The sequence below is a fragment of the Gobio gobio genome (genome assembly GCF_949357685.1).
Source record: "Gobio gobio genome assembly, chromosome: 16".
Classification (NCBI taxonomy): Eukaryota; Metazoa; Chordata; class Actinopteri; order Cypriniformes; family Gobionidae; genus Gobio; species Gobio gobio.
Window position 1 is genome coordinate 9,530,556 of NC_137109.1, and position 21,598 is coordinate 9,552,153.

The window sequence follows — 21,598 nt, forward strand, 5'->3', positions numbered from 1 at the left end:
GCCCCATTTCGAAACAGTTACGACACAACGAATCCTCTGAAATCACGTGACTTGGGCAGTTTGATTCACGCTCCGAGTCACTGATTCGAAACAAAAGATTCGTAAAGGTTTCGAAGCTTCATAAAGCAGTGTTTCGAAATCGCCCATCGTCATACGTGTCACCGCTACAGAAAGTGCTGCACGTACTACATGAAATCAGAAGAATGTGCATTTTGCACCAAACACCAATGTGGCAGAACTCTACAATTAAATGTGTGCATGAACACGATTTATTACACCAGCTCTGAAATAGCAGGCAGCACGGCGAAGGCTTTGTGTATAGTCATCCATGGCCGCTATAACTTTCCCACATTTATTGCTACAAGTCGTTTTAAGAAAGCTGCACATTTCACACCAGTCTTGTTTTCACATCCTCTAGTTCTTATATCGGCTATTTCTGATAAAGCAGAATGAGTTTTGCAAGCCATGTTTTGCTGTAGAGGCGGAGAACGAGGAGGGGTAAAAGAAAGAGAGAAGGGCAATAATGAGCACAGATCTTGACCGGAATGAACAGATTCTCACCGAGACAGACGGAGTGAATGTGGATCTTTACAACGCTGTTGTGCCGTAACACATTGATGATTGTTTCTTTGCATCCCTGATAGATTTAAAGAATTTGTGATTATGGTGATTAAAGTTTACATCGCATCCTCCTCCGGATCAACATCGGTAAGAACTTCAGACACCGTGAGATTGTTTGAGAACATAAGATATGCGAGAGATATTTGCTACCACAACAGATTATAAGCCAAAATACAATTGCCACAGTGAAGTCATAATAAATCAATGTGGGATCAAACAGTGTAAGAAGAGTCCACAATCTTTATTTATTTATTTCATTTGTATGATGTCGTTGATGACGCATTAAATCACCATAGTTATTCTGTAGTAACAATAATTGTGACACGAATACTATTTTGGCGGAAATTATGTCTATAAGTATTGTTTTTATTGTTATTATTATGGTAACACTTTACAATAAGGTCTCATTTGTTAACATTAATGTATTAACTAACATAAGCAATACATTTGTTACAGTATTTATTCATCTTTGTTAAAGTGAGTTAATACAAACTCATGTTGTTCATTGTTTATGTTAGGTCACAGTGAATTAACTAATTTTAGCAAATACAACATTTGATTTTAATAATGCTGAAATTAACATTAACTAAGATGAATAAATGCTGTATGTGCAGTACATTATTAGTTCATGTTCACTAAAGTAGTTAACTTGTGAAACCTTATTGTAAAGTGTTACCATTATTATTTGTCAGACTGAAAACATGTTTATTGACTACTGAAACGTTAACATAAAAATACTGCTAGAGACTAGTCTTTTGTTCAAAAGCAAATTTAACAGAGAAAAACACACCACAAAGTCTAAATATGGTGTTGAAGTTGACAGTTAACCACTTCCTCGTTTGTGTGGTAATATCCGCTAGATTCATCACAAAAATAAGGTGCATATCTTGAGACTGCATCAGAATGTTTCCTACAAGTTTCTTTGAGTATGCTTTATTTGCATCTTAACTGTTGAAAAGTGAAATAACAGTGCACAGTGTGTAAAATGACCGCGCTAGAGGGAGCTACCCCTCCAGCAGGTGATTTGGCTCTAGCACTTCCTAATTTGGTGAGTTAGCGAAAAGTTGTGCTCTAGATACTCTGAGTTATGTAACATTGGAATGACAGTGGCACATCTCATGGTCTTGACTAGCCCATGCCACAGACACCAGTGGTGTGTCGTTTCCTTCTGAAATGAGGCAAATACTTCTCACTTTTTTTGTTTTTTCTTTTGTCAATTGCAAAATTAATAGGCTATTCAAATTTCTTTTGATGTTGACACAGTTTAGTGTTATTTATCTTAACTATCAACAAGCAACCAATCATTTATTTCTTATGTTTATTAAAACCAAGTATAAATCTCATCAAATATGCAGTGTTGGGGAGTAACTAGTTGCATGTAACTAGATTACGTAATTTAATTAGAAAATAAATGTAACTGTAATCATCAATTACTGAGAAAAATGTGTGATTAAATTACAGATATGAAAATGTTAAAGGGTAACTTCAGTGATTTAGCATTAAGCTTTGCATCAGTAGAAACCCGGTAGTATATTTAAATTATGGTACTCATATCCCCCTGAGACGAGAGAATTATGCATATTTTTTTCTGGAAAAAATCCTCCGATCAATCAAATATCGTCATTTTGCATCATCGGAGGATTTTTGGCCAGAGACTTTCGTTCAGCTCACTCACTCACACTTTATTGAAAAGACACGTTCAGTTTTTTCTAACTGAACGAAATAATTTTATTACTATGAATATCAAAACGACGTTGGGGGCGGTGCCGCGGTGGGCAAGTGATAACCAGTCGCCGTGGCTTTGGGAGTGGCCTCGTAGGGCAGCGAAGCAAGTGCATTCTGGGAGTTGTTGTCTTTCATCCACATGAGACAAAAATACATTTTCTGTCTTTTCTCAGTCTAGAAGGCACCAAATTCAAGAATAATTTCACATTTCTACTACATAAATGACACAAGTTTAAATACACATTCATCTTCCCAGCGCTGAAGTACCTTTAATGATTACAAAGGGGGTTACATCTGAATATTTTCTGTAAATACTAGGATGTTGAATAATATTAATTAGTTGCTTTGCCTGTTTTTGATGTGCTTGATGTCTCCTGCCATTTAAAGGTGCAGCGTGTGATATTTATGAGGATCTATTGACAGAAATGCAATATAATATACATAACTATATTTTCAGTGGTGTATAAAGACATTACATAATGAACCGTTATGTTTTTATTACCTTAGAATGAGCCATTTCTGTCTCCATACACCGCGGGTCCCCTTACAGTGAAATCGCCATTTTGTGCCGCCATGTTTCTACAGTAGCCCTAAACGGACAAACTTATCTACAGAGTGCTAGTCACTCTCTGCTGTCTCAGACGACGACATCTTTGTCCTGTGTCGGCCACCGTAGCTTCGAAAGGGAGGGGTGAGCAGTGGGCGGTTGCAATTCACAACATCACGCTAGATGCCGTTAAAATTTACACACTGCACCTTTAAAGGCTGTTTAGTAAAGGAATGCTATTCTGATGCTTTTGATTGATTCTCGTTTGAATTTGCAGAGCTGCCAATTACATAAATCCACATTGCCACTAAAAGCTTTCAGACTGAAAGCGTCAGCTTCTGAGGCTGAATCCGAAATCGCCCCCTATACCCTTAAATAGGGAATTATTTGAGGGGACAGCCATTTGTAGTGGTGTACGAAACCATATAGTGGACATTTTTAAGTGCAATCATTCTATCCCACACTGCACCGCAATAACGAGTGTACAGTCGATGTACACACAGCGTGGCTGTCCGAATTCACTCACTTGTTTTCAGTCACTCCTTCAAGTGAACTGTATTAGTGGACTAAAGTAGGGAATAGTGATTGAGGGTTTAGGGGGCGATTTTGCGGATTCAGCCTGATAGTTGCCACCATGGCAAGTGATAAAAAAGCATTTTAATTCTGGAAATTAGAAATGTAACAAGTAACTTTACTTAAATAAAGTAATTTAAATAGTTACACTACTTAATACATTTTAAATAGGGTAACTTGTAATCTGTAACCTATTACATTTCCAAAGTAACCTTCCCAACATTTCTTCAAAAATAACTACAATAATAGGCTACAGTAACACATTTAATATATATTTTATTTCTGAAATGTTGCTATTTTTTAATAGTTTTTTTTGTTGTTGTCACAAATGCAGCATGAAATCCTCTTAAACATCACCAAGGAATTTTAGATCATCATTTCAAGCTTATTTTAATTAAGACCAGAAAGACAGCGATGATACTGTATTTGAATCCACACATCAGCTCATCAGGCGAGATTACAAAACCGGACATGGATGGGTCAGATAAGGGAGACATCCAAAATGTCTCTTGGTGTGTTTCCTGGAACAGGGTTGGGAAACAATGTTTGACATTCATGCTGATTTGTGAAGCGTAATAAGTATGATAAGCAAATCATATTGCAATGGAAACTAACATGTGACTTAGCCTAATTCTGTCTGTTGCTATATACGTGGATGATCCACGACTGTTTTTGCATTTTTGTGATGGTTGTTTATGAGTCCCTTGTTTGTCCTGAGCAGTGAAACTGTCCACTGTTCTTGAGAAAAATCCTCCAGCTCCTGCACATTCTTAGCTTTTCCAGCATCCTCTGCATATTTGAATGCTTTCCAGCAGGGACTGTATGTGTCTTTTCACACTGAGGAAACATTCACTGATGCTCCAGATGGCAACACAATGCATTAAGAGCCAGGGGTGTAAACTTTTGAAATGGATTAATATTCTATGAATAAATTCTTATTTTTTACCCCAATTATTCTGTTTAAAAAGTTTTCACCCCATAATATTTTGCCCCACATATTGAATACGGATTAATCCAAATAAATATGATTACACACAGTGATCACATTTGGAGGTAGATAAATGCAAGCTTGCAAGGGCGGGGTTTAAGCACACTAATTAAGTCCTGCATATGTCTCCAGAGAGAAGTCTGTTGTTTTCACCGTAGGATCCAGTTAGGTCGTTTTGATGAAAAATTATAAGTTTGAACTATAATTATAAGATCTAATAGTCACTTATTAGTTCCACAACTGTTCTTAGTTCATAAGGGAGTTCATTCTTAGTTCATAAGGGTATAAAACACAATGTTAATCTTGCGTACTTATAGAGTAGCATTGCATCCTTCAAATCTCTGAAGAGTCTTTAGTTTTATCAAATTTATAAAAGAGAAAAGATAAGCTGTTCAGATTCTTTCTGAAAATAGCTGAGTTTGTGCAGCCGTGCAGTGGGCGGAGTCACGAGTACACACACACACACACACACACACATCACATTATCCCTGGATAACTTGATTCACTATACATGCGTGTTGTTCATATGATATGCACTTGCGTGCCAATTGCCAACAAAACACAGACATTTGATGCAGTTTCACTCACCGCCTGATGTTTCGACTCGCAACCGGGAACAAACAAACACACTTGAGGAACTCAGTTTCTGCCCCGGAAACACAAACCGCATCCACTGTTTCCTTAACGCTGGATTATTTGTGAAGCTGGACAAGGTTATCTTTCCCTCACAACCAGAAACACACTCCTTTAGTGACATTGTTGATTTCGTGGGCTAAAAACAAAATGGCAGCGCTGCCAACAGCTTCTGTAACCTGAGCAAAGCTCATTGTTGACGCTCTCGCTCTGGTTGATGTGCGCGCGCTCATCCCATACAAGCAATTCTGCCCTATGAAGTCAAACAGGGCCATACTCTGAAAAAAAAAAACCTTTCCGAAACTTATTAGAATCCTGAAGGAGTGTATTTGGCACAGAAATACTCATCATACGCCCAACTGTTTTTTGAAATTTTGGCCATGTTTAACATGAGAATCAACTCTTTAATGGGATAGTTCACCCAAAAATGAAAATTAGCCCATAATTTACTCACCCTCAAGTCATCCTAGGTGTATATGACATTCTTCTTTCAGACGAATAAAATCAGAGTTATATTACAAAAGTCCAGGCTAATCCAAGCATTAGAATTGGATTTATAGTTGCTCTGTTTTTGAAGTCCATAAAAAGTGCATCTGCCCATCATATAACTGCTCCACGCGGCTCCGGGGTGTTAATAAAGGCCTTCTGAAGCGAATCGATGTGTTTGTGTATGAAAAATATCCATATTTAAAACTTTATCAAGTAAACTTTCGACCGACCGCCTTCCGTGGAAAAGTGTTGAATGTTGAAAGTGAAACTCAAGATGCGTTCGTGACGTCATGACGAGCGGACCTGCTCACATTAGTCTTTCGATCGGCTGGGGAACTTTCAACAATTTTTCCATAGATTGAACAGGGAAGGCGGTCGGCCGAAAGTTTACTTGATAAAGTTTTAAATATGGATATTTTTCTTACACAAACGCATTGATTCGCTTCAGAAGGCCTTTATTAACACCCCAGAGCCGCGTGGAGCAGTTATATGATGGGCAGATGCACTTTTTATGGACTTCAAAAACAGAGCAACTATAAATCCAATTCTAATGCTTGGATTAGCCTGGACTTTTGTAATATAACTTAGATTTTATTCGTCTGAAAGAAGAATGTCATATACACCTAGAATGACTTGAGGGTGAGTAAATTATGGGCTAATTTTCATTTTTGGGTGAACTATCCCTTTAACCGTATAAATAAGTCAAAATGCATGAAATAGCATTAGACCCCCACTTTAATTACTCTGTGTGTATAACCCTTAGTTTTCTTTGTTAAGTCTCGTTTATGGTTGTGTTTTACTGTGATTACTCCTGCGGTCTCCTGCATGTTATTTATTAGTAAAGTGCAAATAAAAGCGGCCTTGTGCGCTTTATACAGCTACTCATTACAGATCCTTCTATGTATAATATCTATAACATGCATTTAGAAAACAATCAGGGTAAATGTGCTTTTCATGCCTTTTAATTGTCTAAGCTTTTGAACACAAAGAGGTATTTTCACAGAGTTTGGTATACGCACGTAAGGGCTTAGTCTGAGTACACATCATTTTGATAGGGCTTGGCCACAACAAGCAAAAACAAATGACTTTTGGACTTGGATGTTTTCCAAATAAGACTAGTGCAGGACAATTTCTAAGAGTCCATAGGTCAGTTATTATCAATACAATTCACACATGAAATGCCCTCTGTTTTTGAGGGCATCAGAATTAGTGTCAATCCGTTTTAATGTTTGATTTAATCTTCTGTTTCCCTCAGATCAAGAAGCAGCAACAGGATGTCATGGGCTTCTTGGCAGCCAATAAGATTGAGTTTGAGGAATGTGACATTGCAGCGGATGAAGACAACAGAAAATGGATGCGGGAAAATGTTCCAGAGGACTTCCGACCAGCCACAGGGAACCCTTTACCTCCTCAGATCTTCAACGAAGAGAGATATTGTGGGGTGTGTACACATAAGAAATATCACATGTTGGGGTACAGTAGCTCTCAACACTAGTCAAACATTATGGAATATTCTGGGTTAAAGATAACCTAAACTCTTTGGACAATATCTGTGAGACACTGTCACAGAAACTATTTTCAGCTCATTCCTTTCTAAAAATAAGCAAAAGCCCTTTAAAAGTGCACTATGCAGGCTTTTCAGTTACGGTTTTCAAACACAAGAGTCAAACTTGGCCTTTCCTCATGGGCGTAACATCACCAGAAGCCACACCCTCTCCCCTGATACGATATATTAGTTTCACATGCAGCCAGGGTTGCCAAGTCTGCAGTTTTCCCATGGACATTTTTTAACCGTGCCTTGATTTTTCCATCGCGAGTTAAAGGTTCTGACATATTGTTAAAATATTTTTTATTCTACCAATTACAATACTTTGCTAGATGTTAAGTTTAGGGAAGGATGGCCACTGGTAGGGAGTCTTGTTGTTGTTGTGGATACTTTATTGATCCTTTACAGGAAATTACATTGTCACGGCAGCTTCAACACACAAAAAACATCACTCTTTTTTCTGACTCTGTACGATCTACAATATGAAAATAATACATAGAAATTTACATGAATAAGAAATGAGCGCTAACGTACCAGGAGAACAAATGTGCGAATGATGATATGAGTACAAAAAATAGACTGTGCTAGGTCTCATCTATATATGCAGTACCAGTAATGAGTCATGTTATATTCATAGCACATTAAACAATCTGATAGCCTTCGATAGAAAGGACTTCCTGCTAAGCTCAGATGTGCACTTGGGTGTAGTCAGTCTATGACTGAAGGTGCTGTTGTTAATCATCCCAAGAGCGTAGTGGATGTGGGGAGTTGCCCATTAGTTCACTCAAAAATGAAAATTCTGTCATTAATGACTTACCCTCATGTCGTTCGACACCCGTAAGACCTCCGTTCATCTTCAGAACACAAATGAAGATATTTAGTTGAAATCTGAGGGCTCAGAAAGGCCTCCATTGGCACAATGCACGGTTCACTCTCAAGACCCTTAAAAGGTACTAAAGACATCGTGACAAAGTCCATCTCACTACAGTGGTTCTACAATAACTTTATAAAGCGACGAGAATAGTTTTTGTGAGCAAAAAAAACCTAAATAACGACTTATATAGTGATTACGATTTCAAAATAATGCATCATGAAGCTTCGAAGCGTTATGAATCAGTGAGTCGATCCAGCGGTTTGGATTGCCAAAGTCAGGTGATTTCAGCAGTTTGACACACGATCCGAATCATGATTCGACTCGCTGATTCATAACGCTTCGAAGCTTCATGATGCTGTGTTTTGAAATCGGTCATCACTATATAAGTCGTTATTTAGGTTTTTTTTGTGCACAAAAACTATTCTCGACGCTTCATAAAGTTATTGAAGAACCACTGTAGTGAGATGGACTTTGTCACGACGTCTTTAGTACCTTTTATGGGTCTTGAGAGTGAACCGTGCCATTGTGCCAATGAAGGCCTTTCTGAGCCATCTAAAATATCTTCATTTGTGTTCCGAAGATGAATGGAGGTCTTACGGGTGTCGAACGACATGAGGGTAAGTAATTAATGACAGAATTTTCATTTTTGGGTGAACTAACCCTTTAAGCTATTTTGCAAATATTGTTTCAAATATTGTGTTTATCATGAATAAATAGTATTTTACTTGTTACGCTAATAGTTAGATGACTGGCTATAACTTGCAAGCAAGTTTAGCCATCTTCAGTCTAGCTCGCTAATAAATATAATTGTGATGAAAAACATAGTTACAATCAGTGTTGGGGGTAACGCATTACAAGTAACTTGAGTTGTGTAACTAGTAAAGTAAAGCATTACTTTTAAAATTTACAACACCTGACAGCTCTCCTGTCCCCATGTTGAGAAAAATCGAGAGTAAGTGCAGAGGCGTTGTGTGTAAACATGAGGGTTATTGTAGTTCTAGACTAAATGTGAGCATTTATTCATCTCACTTGCACAATAAAGATTCAGTATTCCTCAAAATGAATAAAATCAGTCAAATGCAAAATCAGAGTACTCTGCAAACCTCCAATAATTATAATAAATAACAAATATTTTTATGCATTTAATCTACCTTTATTGACCAATGTCTTGCTGCTGACCTTCGATGATTCAGTTAAACTATGAGCAAAAATGGCTCTATTTTTTTTGTTTTTATTGGTAAAACTTTTTTTCTCCTGTGTCCTATTCTTCCATTATCCAGAATGGCAGCACAGCACGGCAGAGCTGTGCACAACACACCTCTACTCTTCATGCATGAATTTGCATTTTTACCTTAAAATCTAACTTTTTCCATTTTAGTATGAAGAGGTCTTTATATTTGCACAAAAATAGAACTTTTTTGTTATAAAAAAAAAAAAAAAAAAAAAAAAAAAGCCCAGCCCAGGTGAGAAAAAGTAACGCAAAAGTAACGTAACACATTACTTTTCTTAAAAAGTAACTAAGTAACTCAGTTAGTTACTTTTTACGGGAGTAACGCAATATTGTAATGCATTACTTTTCAAAGCAACTTTCCCCAACACTGGTTACAATGCCTGTCGAGTTACATGTAGCACCGTAGTAGTCAACAAGGCAATAGCAACATCAGCGAAAGTTTTGTTTTACTTCTAGTGGACCATAAGTTATGATTGAGAGGTATTATTTTTGTACGAGTCGATGCTATTTTTCACCCTGATCATCCTACGTAGTGCACCTTTAACTCTTGTTGTTTCTCAAGTTCTCCAAAATGGCCTATGAGAAGTCCTCGGACAATAAGCGATTGAGACCCGAGTTTGAATCCTGGCTCGTGGTACTTTCTGAACCCATCCTACTGTCTTTCGTTTATCCTTTACTAGCTGTCACCGCTCTGACTATACTAATTAAATCAAGGCCAACACTTTTATGATTTGATTTCTTCTGCAGAACAGATTTAATATATTTTGAAGAATGTCAGCTGTTTTTGGTCCATATTAAGTCAATGGGACGCAAAATGTTGGGACACAAGTAGTGTTAAAATTACATTCATACATCAGGGGCCATATTCACAAAACATCTTAAAGGAACACGCCACTATTTTTGAAAATAGGCTCATTTTCCAACTCAAGTTAAACAGTTGAGTTATCGTTTTCAAATCCATTCGGCCGATCTCTGAGTCTGGCGGTAGCACTTTTAGCATAGCTTAGCATAGATCATTGAATCATCTGATTAGACCGTTAGCATCTCGCTCAAAAATGACCAAAGAGTTACGATATTTTTCCTATTTAAAACTTGACTCTTCTGTAGTTACATTGTGTACTAAAACGACGGAAAATGAAAAGTACCAAGAGTGCAGTGGCACAGGTTTTCACGTTGGTTATGTTGACGGAGGTTAGCCAATTTTCAGGCGCTGTGTAATATCATTGCACCGCAATGAGGATGCAGCCTTCAAAATGTACTCTCACACTATTTGACGCATTTAACAGTCCCTCCAGAAAAACGCGATTATGCGATCGCGTGATTTAACGCATAATCAGCCAAAGTCCGCATATTCATGCGGGGGCCGCATTTTTTCAAATACGCCGCACTTTCGCCACATAAATTGCCTATTTCCGCGTGCAAAATATGCGGGGCTATCATGATTTCATAATCCCCGCATTTTCGTTGCAAAAAAAGTCATATATATTAGCAGAAAGTTGAAAATTTTTCGTTTACTTCACACAAGAGCCGCCATTTCCGCCTATTGCCATGGAAACGTTTTGAAGTGACGTGATTACCCGACGCGAACGTCATCGAAAAGCTTCAAACCCCGTGGAGAAACCATAGATACCGGTGAAACCATGATGAAGCACAAACTCCCATTGGCCAACAAAAATAACAGCAAAAGAGCAAAGCAGTTTCCCTGTGTGCTGACTGATTTCAAAACACAGCTTTGAAGCGTTATGAATCAATGAGTCGATTCAGCGGTTTGAAGCGTTATGAATCAATGAGTCGATTCAGCGGGTTGGATCGCCAAAGTCACGTATTTCAGCAGTTTGACACGCGATCCGAATCATGAATCGACTCGATGATTCATAGCATCATGTGTTTTGAAATCAGTCATCACTATATAAATCGTTATTTAGTTTTTTTTGCACACAATAACTATTATCGTCGCTTCATAAAGTTATTGTAGAACCACTGTAATGAGATGGACTTTGTAACGACGTCTTTAGTAGGCTACCTTTTATGGGTCTTGAGAGTGTACATTGTGCCAATGGAGGCCTTTCTGAGCCATCGGAATTCAACTAAAATATCTTAATTTGTGTCCAACAACATAAAGGGAAGTCATTAATGACAGAATTTTCATTTTTAGGTGAACTAACCCTTTAAGAGATTGCACTTTGTGCATTGGAAGCACTCAAATGTCTGTTTTGTATAGCGACATCTGTAAAACAGGAAGTTATTTATTAGTTTTTTCAGAAGTTGTAGCATATTCCTTTTGTAAAGCTACAGAACTTGATTGACTAAATGTTTTGTAAATTTGAGCCATTATTAAGGTCTTCAATAAAACAAGATGAGAACTTAAATATTCCAGCACTTTCTGTGATGTAGTGCTTTTTTTCTCTTTCTCATCAAACCGCAGTTTTTGCAAGTTCCCGCAATTTTATCGCATAAAATTGCATAAATATCCCGCATTTTTCATCGCATTTTTTAAGAAAACGTGCCGCATAATCAAGGATTTTTGCCCGCAACAATCACAAAAAAAAGCAGCATTTTTCTGGAAGGACTGATTTAACAAGTGAATTGGATCCGTGCATTAGATCCTAAAAAAATGTCAGCAACCTAATACATACCTATTGTGCTATATGTCCTTAAAGGGTTAATTCACCCAAAAATGAAAATAATGTCATTTATTACTCCTCCTCATGCCGTTCCACACCCGTAAGACCTCCGTTCATCTTCAAAACACAAATTAAGATATTTGTGTTGAAATCCGACGGCTCAGTGAGGCCTGCATAAGGATCAATGTAATTTACACTCTCAAGATCCATTAATGTACTTAAAACCTATTTAAATCAGTTCATGTGAGTACAGTGGTTCAATATTAATATTATAAAGCGATGAGAATATTTTTGGTGTGCCAAAACCCCCCGAAATAACGACTTTTATAGTGATAACCGATTTCAAAACTCTGCTTCATGATGCTTCGGAGTGTATCGAATCAGTGAGTCGAATCATGATTCGGATCGCGTGTCAAAGCGCCAAACTGCTGAAATCATGTGACTTTGGCGCTCCGAACCGCTGAATCGACTCACTGATTCGATACGCTCCGAAGCTTCATGAAGCAGTGTTTTGAAATTGGTTATCACTATATAAGTTGTTATTTCGTTTTTTTTTGCTGCACCAAAAATATTATCATCGCTTTATAATATTAATATTGAACCAATATACTCACATGGACTGATTTAAATTTCCCAGTAGAAAGAAAGCCATATGTATTTGGAACAACTGGCTGAATAAATTGTGACATAATGATTTTTTTTGGTTGAACTATTTAACAACCATTTAACAACAAATCACAGATTTAACCCTGAATATTCCTTTAAGAGAAAATACCCGAACTGTACAGATGCCTTTCACACGGAGTATAAGCTTTGAAAATGAATCTATTTCAGTATGTTTCAGTGTTGAGCAGGACGCATTTCTGCATCAGATGAACTGCAGTTTTGTGTTTTGACTGGTTTAAACGGACTCCACACAGCAAAATCCCCAGTGATAAATCAACACCGCTCAGAGTACATATGATCCCACTCTACAGGGTGGTAAAGTAACACTGAATCAGTGGCTATGTTTACATGCAACCAAATAATCCATTAGTAAACGGATTGACGGCTCAATCGGATTGAAAAGCCTTCATATAAACACCTTAATCGATCCGTTTGAGCTCGATCCAAATAAAATTTCGATTGGATTAAAAGGGGTGGTTTATTCCTTTTCTAATCTGATCGAGAGGACGTGTAAACACTTGATTGTATTGAAAACCGAAAGGACTATGCTTGTTTAGCACGTGAACCGTTGTGCCGTGATGCTTATATTCATCAAACGGTACAAACGCCCCTTCCCGCACCCAAAAATAAAGAGTCTGTGGATGAGAGTATGCAGTGAGGACTGATGGGACGTTGTTCTGCTCCACTTCACAGATGATGAGTGGTAGGAAAACTTTTTAATGTTTTTTAGATTTTTTGGTTAAAAAAATTTAATCTGGATCAGAATTATCTGGATTTTGAAATCCCATGTTTTGCTATCCAAGATCAGGTAATCCATCTTACTTTTGTGCTGGTTTTTCAAAGCAAAATTGGATTGGATCACCCTGATCCAGACACACTTTTTCAGATGACCAAATCTGGAGTACTAGTGCTCTACGGCTATACTGGGATCACTATAATCCTGATTTTTTTGGGATCAAAGGTATCCCGATCTTATTAAAAAGTTTTGAACAACACAAACTGATGATTTGATCCAGATCAAGATTGGATCTTGTGATCTAATCTGATTTCAAAATCCTTTTTTCCTTCGAACAACCCATTTTCAAGATTTGAGCCAATCCGATCAGATTACTTTTGAACAACTGGCCCTAAATATCTCAAGATCTCAGCAGAGGAGGATTAAACAACTCCACAAACAAGCATTACCAGCTTCACTTATTACTAACCAGACTGACTTTCTGTCCGCCGTCTACAGAAGTGCTTATTGAGATTTAACAGAGCTTTAGATGTTGGTGTCTCTGTAGAGCGGGACCATATGTACTCTGAGCAGTGTTGACTTAACACTGGGGATTTTGACTAAGAATTGAGCAATGCTTTCTTTTTGCCATCTGCTCCCTAAATGATTCTTCTGTGCTCCAGAACTATGAGGCATTTTTCGATGCCCGTGAAGACAATGCTGTGTACGCGTTCCTTGGCTTGACTGCGCCCCCTGGTTCAAAGGTAGGTGTTCTGACAGACATAAAGGGTCCTTTATTCCCACCTCTGTGTGTGTCCACTCTAGGAATGTATTTGAGTGCTAATGTTTAGCCTCAGGGACACAGATGTCCCGTCTTCATAGACACGCTCTGCTCTTTCTTCCACTGTACAGAACAGGTTCTCACTGCTGATTTGAACTAATCTGAAGGCTTTCTATGTGTTTCTTCACAGGAAGCAGAAGCTCTAGCCAAGAAAATGCAGATGTAATCCAGAGAATCCGCTCCAGCACAGCTGCTGAACTCCTGCACTTTCTGATTTCGGATGATTTTCTTTTCCTTTTCTTATTGGTTCATTGCTTGCACCCGAACGTATGTGATGAGATGGGATTATTTGTCCGCTCAAAAGGCCATTTTTATTAATTCACAAGTTGAAATGAATTTCTCTAGCCGTCCAAACCCAGTGGAAAGAAAAAGTATGTGAACCACTTGCAGAATCTGTGAAAATGACTAAATCATACAAAATGCATGTTATTTTTTTAATCTAGTACTGTCCTGAATAAGATATTTTACATAAAAATTGTTTACATATAGTCCACAAGACAAAAAAACAGCCGAATTTATTAAAATGATCCCGATCAAAAGTTTATGAACCATTAATTCTCAATACTGAGTGTCGTTCGCTGATGACCCACGGCTGTTTTCATGTTTTGTGATGGTTGTTCATGAGTCTCTTGTTTGTCCTGAGCAGTTAAACCGCCCAGTGTTCAACTGCCCTGCACATTTTTCAGTTTTCCAGCATCTTTTTCATATTTGAACCCTCTCCAGCAGTGACTATGATTTTGAGATCCATCTTTTCACACCGAGGACAATTGAGGGACTCAAACACAACTACTAAAAAAGGTTCAACCTTTCACTAATGCTCCAGAAGGAAACTCGATGCATGAAGATGTCCAAATTTTTCATATTTTGTTTAAATATCTTTTTTTTTTCATTTAGTACTGCCCTTCAGAAGCAACAGAAGATACTTGCATGTTTCCTGGAAGACAAATGAAGTACATTTTACCTTGATCTTCAAATTCAATAAGTTTTCACCCCCCAGCTCTTAATGCATCTGTGAATGTTTGAACCTTTTTTAGTAGTTGTGTTTGAGTCCCTCAATTGTCCTTGGTGTGAAAAGATGGATCTCAAAATCATACAGTCCCTGCTGGAGAGGGTTCAAATATGCAAAAGATGCTGGAAAACTGAAGAGTGTGCAGGACCTGGAGGATTTTTCTGAAGAACATTGGGCGGTTTAACTGCTCAGAACAAACAAGAGACTCATGAACAACATCACAAAACAAAAAAACAGCCGTGGGTCATCAGGGAACGACACATAGTGTTGAGAATCAATGGTTCATAAACCTTTGAATGGGGTTATTTTAATAAATGCAGCCTTTTTTTTTTTGTCTTGTTGACTATATGTAAACATTTTTTATGTAAAATATCTTATTCAGGACAGTACTTAATAAAAAATAACATGCATGTTGTATGATCTCTCTTATTTAGTTAAAATTATTCCCATTTTCACAGATTTAGCAAGCGGTTCACATACTTTTTCTTGCCACTGTAGATATGAGCAAAGAGTTGACAATTAATTATTCCTCTAATGTTTAAACAAGTTTATACTTGAATGTTCTTGATTATTTATGTGGTTCGAGTTACATTCAATCAATGCCCATATATTGCAATGATACTTTGCTTTTTTTGTATGTTTAAATATTATTTTTAGTATCTAGTATTTTTAGCAAAATATATCTTTTACAAAATTTTTATGTGTATATTTCACAACGCAGCTTTTGCCTCAAGTATCCTTCATGTCTTAATAGAGTACTTTTTTTTTAGGTTTAAAACAAGAGAGATATACAACAGGCCTCCCATTTATAACACCGCTAGTCATTCTTTCAAATTCTGATCTCTTGCTTTCATTACAGTTGTACATATTTTCTTTTCCAAGATCATTGTAACATGTAATAAGAACATTTGATATGAATGTATACTGTAGTGAATCTTAGAGCTACAGTAATTTGTGAGTCTCTACCACGGTAAGGCCTTTGTTTACATTATTACATGGCATACTGTATTGTACAATGCCTGTATTTTATAACAGTTACCTGCCATCTGTTGCTCTCCATCCGATGCATGTCTGATTTCAGTTTATACCATCACTTTGGCACTAATTTCTGAATTTTTATGTCATTTTTCAAAACTCTAGACACATCATTCTCAAAACAAGTCAGTCTTCAGCTGTAACAGGCTGTGCAGTGTTCACAACATTGCATTGTTTAAACCTTGTCGTCTCTCAGTTATGTAAAAAATGTGTCTTTGTTTTGAGAAATGAATGGTTTGAGAAACTGTGCCAACCGAATCAGTTATAGTGTGTTAGCAATGGAGAAAAACTATAATCCAAATCACCCACACACACGATACCGATAGTTTCACTGTGTAGTTGTTTGTACAATCATTAAATATTGTTGTACAATATATGTGATAGATATTTCATACTGGTACTACAAATACAACACTGTAAAATGACTTGAGAGAATATTACAGTATTGATGAAATACAATCAAATCACAACATACACTGTAAAAAAATTACATGAACATATGTTTTTGTCTCATCAAAATAAGTTTTTCAACATTCAAATTCAACATTTTTTATAAGTTATACAAGATCCAACTATTTTTTAAAGTTAGTTTTATGTCATTTAAGTTGAAATGTTTTTAAATATTTAAAGAAGCATTTTTTTTTTTTTTACGGTGTATGTTCCATTTCATTGAATCAAAGAAAAAAGTAATTACTTAATTATTATTACTACTTTGTACTGAAGTATTATAAAACTTCAACTGCAGTGTTCCTCACATGGCTTACAGTAAAAAGCAAAATTGATAACTGTAATGTGTTGGTACATATACATCTATCAAAGCTGTATCTGTAGAAATATATACATGTACCAAATGATTGATTGATTGATTAGTGGGATTAAATGATGGACAAATGTATGAAACTGAATGAGAATAGATCAAATGTTTGATAGAATTACTGTAGTGTAATGAAAGGCAGTTACTGTGAATGAAAAGTAATATAGATGAATCACTTATTATCTGCAGTGTAAAGGATACTTTATGAATTTGTACTAACATAATTGTGAAAATAGTACTAAAGCGATTACAAAAATGTAAAACATCAGTGTCAGTGAAAACAAATGAGAATGGTTTTGCTATTTTCAGTTGTCTTTATAATTGCAGACTAATGTGTACACAGAATACTGAATACAAATATAGTAAAACATGTATATGGTACAATGCATAACATACAAAAATAAATGTTTTAAACTGTAAACGGATGACTGAATCTGATTGCCAGGATGTATCTCTCATTTGATCATTTTAACTGAAATACCTTATAAAATACACTATATTGGGACGCCTGCCTTTACATGCACATGAACTTATGGAGTTGGCCCACCCTTTGAAGCTACACTCTAAAAAATGCTGGGTTAAAAATAACCCAAGTTAGGTTGAAAATGGACTAACCCAGCAATTGGGTTGTTTTAACCCAGCGATTGGGTTGTTTTAAGCAAACATTTAACCCAACCGCTGGGTTAAAACAACCCAATTGTTGGGTTAGTCCATTTTCAACCCAACTTGCATTTGTGAGGTCAGACACTGATGTTGGACGAGAAGGCCTGGCTCGCATAATTTCAATTTCTAAAGCTCTATTCGGACGGTAATTGTTTCTCGTGGGGTCATAAGGTATTTTCATCATTTACAGGGGCTAGTCTGTGATTTTATTGCCGTCCGAAACCAGAATGTCAGTGTTTTTCTCCAACCACCCGCGTAAAAATCCCTGGCCGAATTACCTGTTTTTAGACAAACACCAAGGTCGTGTGGTAATTTAATTGCCATCCGTTTTCAAGAATATATCACTTCAAAAATCCCGGTTTATATCCTTTTTGACCACTGCAGAGCACCGTACGGCTGCGCTTCGCTGTAATTTGGATGCATTTTAAAGATCTAGCCTTTTATTACTGAAATGCTGGCAAGTTTTTACAAGAGCAATATATTTAATCACCGCTCAAAAAAATAAAAAGAAGAAAAGCATGTTAACATTTGAAATGGGCCGTTATTACTTATAGTATGTTAAAATAACCAAGTTTACCTCATGTAAATAAGAGGCTGTATTCACTTATTTCGGCTCATTTCCTGTGGAATAAAATTATATTCTTTATTTTGAGATAAAATTCAAGACAGAAAACCATTTTAACTACAATTTTAAAGGGTTAGTTCACCCAAAAATGAAAATTCTGTCATTAATTACTTACCCTTATGTCGTTGGACACCCGTCAGACCTCCGTTCATCTTCAGAACACAAATGAAGATATTTTAGTTGAAATCTGAGGGCTCTGAAAGGCCTCCATTGGCACAATGCACGGTACACTCTCAAGACCCTTAAAAGGTACTAAAGACGTCGTTACAAAGTCCATCTCACTACAGTGGTTCTAAAATAACTTAATGAATCGGCGACAATAGTTTTTGTGCGCAAAAAAACCCTAAATAACGACTTATATAGTGATGACGATTTCAAAACACAGCATCATGAAGCTTCGAAGCGTTATGAATCAGTGAGTCGAATGAGCAGTTTGAATCGCCAAATTTCAGCAGTTTGACGGTTCTGCGAATCATGATTCGACTCAGTGAATCATGAGTCAAGTAAGTAATTAATAAGTAATTAATAAGTAAGTAATTAATGACAGAATTTTCATTTTTGGGTGAACTAACCCTTTAACTATATATCTTCCTATTTTTAAACAGATTTAAATAACTAAATAATAATTAGGATATTATTTTCCTATTATTAAATTGAATATGCATTTATCTTATTATACCAAGCATATGACATTTTATTTACAGCATACAATCATGTTATTGAGCACGTGAGCAGCGTTCCCAGGTGCGCAGGATCACAAAACTCCACCATGAATAAATCACCATCCGAATGCACAAGTTTTATCACTGAGGTGGCATGCAAATTTATTTTTATTTATAAGTGACGTGTTGAGCGATGCATAGTTGTCAACAGAACTCAACTGCACGCACGCTGGAAGAAGTAGAAGAAGAAGATGAGTGTAAACGATCTTTGCTGGTGTTGTAAAAAATAATGTAAGGATACACAGAGTATACCAACACGATCATCATTTTTGAGAGAAATAGTAAAGGTGAATGCATATACGAACAAGTTCTCCGTTTAGGATTAGAACGAATTCAACCCAAGCGCTCTTTGGTGACATGGATGATTACGTTACTGTTGATCATCTGTCCATCATCGTATAAAGCCCGCCCTGACAATTTGATTGGTCCGAACAGCTCTGGTTCGAGAATAGTTGCTCCACAACGGATCAAGTCCAGATGAACTTCCCGACCTCAAATGTTGTGGGCGGGGCTAAGGTCGGCTGGCATCCAGGCTAAGTAAATTGTTGAGCACAAACCTTAGTAAATCACCTTGCATGATTAATTAAATACTCCTCCTTCAATACATTTTGCCTGAAAGGGAAACTCCTGCAAAAATAACCCTGTCCACGCCTTTTCAGTGCTAACTGTCTTTAGTAAAACATCAAAAGTTTGCCCTTGAAATTGATGCATCAAAAAGAACCAAATGAGGATACTTAGAGGAAACTTGACAGAACCCTCAATTCTCAATTCGTGCGGCCAAGTCTGTAGCCATTTTCAAAAAATGTCTAAAGACACATATTTTCCAGCAGCACCTGATCAATCAAGAATAGCACTTATCATTCTATTCATTGTCTGTCTGTCTAATTTATATATATATATATATATATATATATATATATATATATATATATAAAAAAATCTGTTCTGTGCTAGATTAACTGAGACTTGTTACAGCACTTGCATATTCTTGCATATTCACTGCTTCTATTGCCCTCATTTGTAAATCGCTTTGGATAAAAGCGTCTGCTAAATGACTAAATGTAAATGTAAATCCAATTAAAGCTGCGAGCAGCGATGACGGGCCCAAGCCGGTGGCACCGCCACGCCGGTGGCATCAGCTTAACTGTGCACGGCAGGCAATATGCATTTAAACAGGAGAATATTTTAGAATCGCTCGAATATGCCACATTTACTGCAGCAACTGGTGCCACTATCACCACAAGCCACACCCATGATGTAATTTAAATCTAGATTAATTTTAATGTTATAGGATAAAATAAATAAAAGTTATATTTTCCTGCTCAAAATTTTGTAAGTCCAGAAGGCCAGTATTTAATTCAAGGTGTTTGTAGTTCTTTTTTACTTATTCACACTAAAGTGATAGTTTTTTGTGATAGTCTATGATACGAAAGGGGTAAATTATCATTCCGAGAGAGAAAGGCACACACACAAACTCACAGGGTGAGAGAGACACCCCCCCCCCCACACACACACACACACACACACCACACACACACGTGCGCGCACACAATCAAACACACACACACCCAGGGTGAGCCTGAGAGTGAGGGGGGAGGGGAAGGACTGAGAGAGAGGCAATCTGCACATTGAACCAGGTTCACAAGATTTTAACAACAAAAAGAAATAAAATCTAAATGGTGGGAGAAAGTTTTTTTTATTTCACTCTCTGAAAAAAATATGTTGAATATATTTGAAATCAATGTGTGAGAAAGTCACACACACACACACACACACACACACACACACACACACACACACACACACACACACACACACACACACACACACACACACATACACACACACCAGTGATGCGCGGGTTGATCCAAAATGAGCGGGTGCCCGCGGCCACCCGCGGTTACCCGCGGTTACGAGTCATCCAAAAATATTTTTAATGATATTCGGGTCACGGTCGGTCGGATCGTCAATAAATCCTTATTTACCTTTTGAATGTTGAGCGTTATTAACTTTTGAATAAATGCTGACGCGGGACAAAATGCCCGATTTCCCAAAACGTTGAACTGAGCAATGCCATTGTACCATTTTAATAGGCTTCTTTTAAACGCATTTAAAGTCAGTTTTATGTATTTTCTGAGAGGGGGCGGGATTTTTGTTGGGAAAGTCGGGGGAGAGACGCACACTTCGATTAGACTGGATAAACACATGCAGCATCTTAATTGTTAAGAAAATTTAACGAAATAAATGAATAAATCAAGCCTGTATTACATAACACTAGGCTATATCATACAGCATTCAGAAAAATAACAGTTTGCGCTCCTAAGGGCTTTCACACTTTTCCAAATGTTTTCCAAATGTGGGCTGATGAATTCTTCAAGCCGGGTCGAAACATAAACATCGCGTTCATCAATAATATGCATCTGGAGCTGAAATGGAAAATGATGGGCCGCCTCAAGAACTTCCTGCTCTCGCTGCTGCACCTCTGAGCACACCACGTCAGGGCCTGAAACATTTTCTCAATGGCCCAATGAGCTACGATGAGCATTTAAAATGCGGGTCAGGAAGCGGGTCGGGTACAATATTTTCTTCTTTTTTTTTGCGGTCCGAGTTGCGGGCGGGTTAGTTGAAAACGTCGGTCGGGTGCGGGTTGTTTATAC

General features: G+C 37.2%; 1 protein-coding gene across 2 annotated transcripts; it reads left to right on the forward strand.

The window, feature by feature from the left end:
* The first annotated feature begins 294 nt into the window (after positions 1–294).
* sh3bgrl (SH3 domain binding glutamate-rich protein like) lies at positions 295–17,354 on the forward strand. Of its 2 annotated transcripts, none has more exons than XM_079838746.1 (5): positions 295–708; positions 6,832–7,017; positions 13,916–13,996; positions 14,204–14,641; positions 15,320–17,354. In XM_079838746.1, exons 1-4 carry the CDS (start codon positions 664–666, stop codon positions 14,237–14,239), a joined length of 348 nt encoding a protein of 115 aa, XP_079694872.1. In that variant the 5' UTR covers positions 295–663; the 3' UTR covers positions 14,240–14,641; positions 15,320–17,354. The 2 variants fall into 2 exon arrangements, with proteins under 2 accessions (XP_079694872.1, XP_079694873.1); XM_079838747.1 differs by having other exon boundaries at positions 505–708; positions 14,204–14,319; positions 15,551–17,354.
* The last annotated feature ends 4,244 nt before the right edge of the window (positions 17,355–21,598 follow it).

What these genes read in the sequence shown, in the direction of transcription:
- sh3bgrl (XM_079838746.1), top strand. Translation starts at nt 664, where the DNA reads ATGGTGATTAAAGTTTACATCGCATCCTCCTCCGGATCAACATCG. An exon ending in CCTCCTCCGGATCAACATCG is followed by an intron (nt 709 to 6,831) that starts GTAAGAACTTCA and finishes TGTTTCCCTCAG; the next exon opens with ATCAAGAAGCAGCAACAGGA. An exon ending in ACGAAGAGAGATATTGTGGG is followed by an intron (nt 7,018 to 13,915) that starts GTGTGTACACAT and finishes TCTGTGCTCCAG; the next exon opens with AACTATGAGGCATTTTTCGA.